This window comes from Fusarium phalaenopsidis (assembly GCF_050370095.1).
Source record: "Fusarium phalaenopsidis strain FUZ10S chromosome Unknown contig_32316, whole genome shotgun sequence".
Lineage (NCBI taxonomy): Eukaryota > Fungi > Ascomycota > Sordariomycetes > Hypocreales > Nectriaceae > Fusarium > Fusarium phalaenopsidis.
In genome coordinates, this window is record NW_028145399.1 from 2,318,661 (window position 1) to 2,322,740 (window position 4,080).

Consider the following 4,080-nt stretch of genomic DNA (forward strand, 5'->3'; position numbering starts at 1 on the left):
AGGCCGAGAGAAAACGATACTTGATCATCCTGAAGCGGTATCCTGGTTGGAAGAACCGAGAAAGCTGCTCTTCGTTGAGAACCTCCTTCAGGAGCCGTGGAACGGTGTCAATCGATATGTCTCGGCAAGTAAGCAGAGTTCCAGGGAGTCAGTATGGAATACGAACCGACTGCTAAATGTTAGATCGCTGGGTGCCACATAGAAAGGCCGATACTAACCATGGGCGCCGACAGCCACCTGTTCTACCAGTAATGGATCATCGGGATCATAGCTTTCAAGAGCCATGGGCGAGCTTTTTCGCATCTGGTTGCTCAGTTGAGGTTGACAAGGGATGATGATGAGCCAACCAACCTTGTAGTCATAGCAACGAACAAACTCTGCGTCAAAGAGAGATCGCAAGAGGTCTTCGCATTCTCTGCTGTAATTTGCTACCGTGTCGGCACTTGCGTCCGGGCCTGGAAAGTATCTGGACTCGTGCTGGACATAGCAGAAACCGGTCCGCTCCAGGCTAACCTCGGGCCTGTCGCGCATGCTCTGCACCGTCACGCCTGTCGTGTTCCATTGAACGTTGGTGGTCTTGATCTGGTCGACATCAAGGTTGGCAGAAACTGAAGGGTGAAGAAAGTAGGGCTTTCCCTCTTCATAGAAAGATAGATCTGCAATGAAGTCAATCGTGGTTTGAATGTCTGTTGCTGCTGTAGCCATCTTCTCCAGTCGGGGTCGTGTTGTTAAGATGCTTGGGGGTGATGACGACGAATGGGAAGCTTTGTTGCCGAGGAGGCGAGTCAAAGGGAGAACTTCTGGGAGAAAAAAAGTATTTCGGATCAGCGTTTCGATGGGACGCCAACTACCCACCCTAGCCGGCTGACGGTGAGGCTCTCATGAGCCAAGGGCGTCACTTGCCTGTCTCGGGAACCCGAGCTGAAGTGGATTGTGATGGTAGATACATGCCGATGTGGTCATTGCCGCCTCATCGAGTTGGTGATGAATGCAAGCATGTCATGTGGCCATGAAATACGCCTCAGCTGAGATGCCTAGTTCAGACATCACAGAGCCGCATTTCCATCCAGCGCCTCCGCTCAAGCTTGATTCCCGGACCAGCCGAGCCAGAGCCTGCTTCCGCTCTGCATGCGAAGTTTCAGTTCGGTGACGCGTTGCGTCATAGCAGTCAATTGACATGTCCCTGGCGGCGGCGGGGAGAATACACACCGACTTCCAGCCATTGTAAGTTACCTAGGTAGGAGTTGCACATTGTGACACCGATCACCTGGTCTCGTGATTGGTAACCCTGAGGTGGCCCACCAAGCAGATACCTGGTCGGGTGGGGAAGCTGCGACCGATACTCACTGCTGTCAGCTTTCCTCTCCTTGTCACCCTCCATCACCAGACGGCCTTTGGGTTGCATCAAAAACAGCCTCTTGGCCTGGCTCTGCCGTGTTCTTTTGTTCAAGCACAGCTTGGCAACTCGACTTCAGCTTACAAAAGTTCCCACATCGAAACGGCAAGATTGATCCTATACTCCCACAGACACCAAGCACCATGATTTGCGAAAAGGAATACAAGGTGGTTGTTACGGCCTGCGCTGTGGGTACCCCCATCTTGTCTTGCGGCAGGCTGGTAAACCTGGGTACTGACACTCTGGCAAGCCATTCAAGGAGAACGAGAAGAACCCCACGCAAGATGTCAAGTTGGCGCTGCCTGATCGCATCGAGCGCGAGGGACGCGTGCCTATCAAGATCATCAAGTATCACACCGACTTCCGCAACGTCATCACAGACATGGATATCATCCCGCAGCTCTGGAATGAGGACAAGAGAGTCTATGAGCCCGACGCCAAGGAGGGCAAAAAGATCCACATTGACGCCATGCTTCACCTGGGCATGAACTTTGCCGACTACTGGCAGGTTGAGAAGAGAGCTCGTCGGGACGGCTACGACTGGACGGGCGACGACGGGGTACCTCTTCCAAGTCACAACGGCGACAAGGGCGGGCGATGGGAGGGGCTGCCTGACCAGTTGCGGCCTGTCTTTGACGTTGATGGCATCGTAGATCGACTGCACCAAGAACTTCCGGTAAGGCGTGCACTACCTTGGGATCAGGCAGAGCAATGACTGACTGCAACATCTTAGGCGACGCCAACAAAACGTCGACCGAGGCTGGTCTCCTATACTGCGAATTCATCTTCTACACTTCGCTGGCAGCCTTGTACAGACGAGAAGAGCCGCCCCGCGCTTTGTTCCTCCACCACGCAGGAAAAAAGACAGCCAAGGAAGATATTGAGGAGGGCGCAAGAGTTGCAGCCGCTGTGGTTCGCTCAATGGTCGATCAACTCGAAGGTGTAAGTTTATCCCAACCCAGAGCCTCGCATGATAAAAGATGGAAGGCTGATGGGTGAGTGATTCAGGTTGATATTGCTTGAGGCAGGGGGCTGTTTCCATCCCCCGCCCCCGATTTTTGTTACTGTAGATCTCCCTAGGCCGAGAGTGGAAAATACAACTCAGTTTGATCAACCTCATAGTTTCCCCCATCCATGAGGAAACACCATCAAAACTAAATCACAATGTGATTTCATTTAGAGGCTTGAGGCCCTCCAACACCGTGTAGTGGCTTGCATGTGTTGTGCGACGGAGCGAGAATGAGGCCGACATGAGCGGTGGACGCCGGTGGTGTCAAAATGTGCCATGTGGCTGCGGGCTTTCAAGGCAAAGTGGTTCGGGTTTCCTCAAACAGAAGAAGCAGAGCCTGAACAGAGTCAGAGTGAGCCGGTTATCCTCGGGACCCTACAATCACAATGGATGTAGCCTGGTGCCATTGATTGTTGGCCCAGGCACGTGGGATAATGCCCTCTCACTTGGGCCTGTTTGCCAGTAGTCACTCCGGATCACCTGTTTTGAGTGAGCTGGCCATTGCCATCACTCGTGCAAAGACAAATAGAGGCCCAGTCCACAGTATGGAACATGTCGGGCTGACCATTACCACTCAACGAAGCCGCCACAGTTCTTCTGCACTGAGCGCCCCAGTCTCTACGCCTACGATCAATTGACTTGCCACCCCATTTCCCCAGTTATCATGTCCGGAAGCCCTCTCCAGATCAGCGACCCTGAGGTTGTTGAGCTGGTCAACCTTGACCGCGATTTCGACATGCGCACCGTCATGGACCGCTCCGGATATCCTCCCCTGAGATACCAATCCCAAGCCTGGCGGGCACAGAGCCATCTCGCCTTCCCGCCACCCCCCGATGCCGACTATCAAGGCCCTGAGATGTTTCGACGTCTTGTGCGCGGAGGCAAGATCTATCTCGCTGGTACGGGGGGCGGCCGGGGGTCTAAGGTTTGGTGAGGAGAGGCACGATCTTTGGTAAGCAGAATCCAACCCATCATGGGGGATCCATACAGACACAGCTAGCTGTGTCTATAAGGTCACGTGATTTGCACACAGCTAGCTGTGGGGCGCCCATACATGCAATGGCGGGTTGGCGGGCCCAGCTGCTCCCACCTACAATACCTGAAACGATAACCCGAGCCAACCTGGCAACAACGTCCAGAACCTCGGCGGACGAGTTGATGCTGAATGGATTGAGCTCCTGCTGTAGATGTTGTGCATGATTGCGAGCCGTTGAAAGCTTGACCCATATCATCACTTCATCTTCTGTATTCGTGTCGCTGCTAGAAATCCAGACAGCACAGTCAATAGATGGTCCAGTAGCTGAGAGTACCTCATTGCCGCAAAGCGATATAGCGACTGCTAGAGAAGCGGGAGAGGTTTTACCGCGGTTTCTGCTGCCCAGCATCGTAGATTGTTAATGTCATGTTGGAGCTGCCATGTGTATGCAAGTTAAGAGATAAAGGGGGTTGCTCTGGCGGTGCGATGAAGCAAAAGGTAGGCGGGCATTGTCTAGCTTATATGCTCGCAGCTGAACCACATGAGTCCCATGGGCTGTAGGAGCACATACCGGTATTTTCCACTGTCTTCCCTTGTTCTCCAAGATCAAGGCGTGCCGGACGGGGTGTCAAGGGCATAAAGAAGGGCACATAGGAAGAGTAACAAAGTCGGGGAATAGCTAGCAGGTAGCTAGCTAAG

The 4,080-nt window shown here is 53.4% G+C and overlaps 2 protein-coding genes across 2 annotated transcripts; one reads left to right on the forward strand and one right to left on the reverse strand.

Moving 5' to 3' along the window:
- Positions 1-213: 213 nt before the first annotated feature.
- Positions 214-705, reverse strand: LRP88_12311 (uncharacterized protein; the record flags this gene model as incomplete). The annotated part of the gene is made up of 1 exon (XM_083248705.1): positions 214-705. The coding sequence occupies one exon, from the start codon at positions 703-705 to the stop codon at positions 214-216; it is 492 nt and encodes a 163-aa protein (XP_083096135.1).
- An 834-nt stretch (positions 706-1,539) lies between these two features.
- Positions 1,540-3,339, forward strand: LRP88_12312 (uncharacterized protein; the record flags this gene model as incomplete). Its single annotated transcript, XM_083248706.1, has 4 exons — positions 1,540-1,584; positions 1,647-2,079; positions 2,130-2,338; positions 2,998-3,339. The coding sequence occupies 4 exons, from the start codon at positions 1,540-1,542 to the stop codon at positions 3,337-3,339; spliced, it is 1,029 nt and encodes a 342-aa protein (XP_083096136.1).
- Positions 3,340-4,080: the final 741 nt, after the last annotated feature.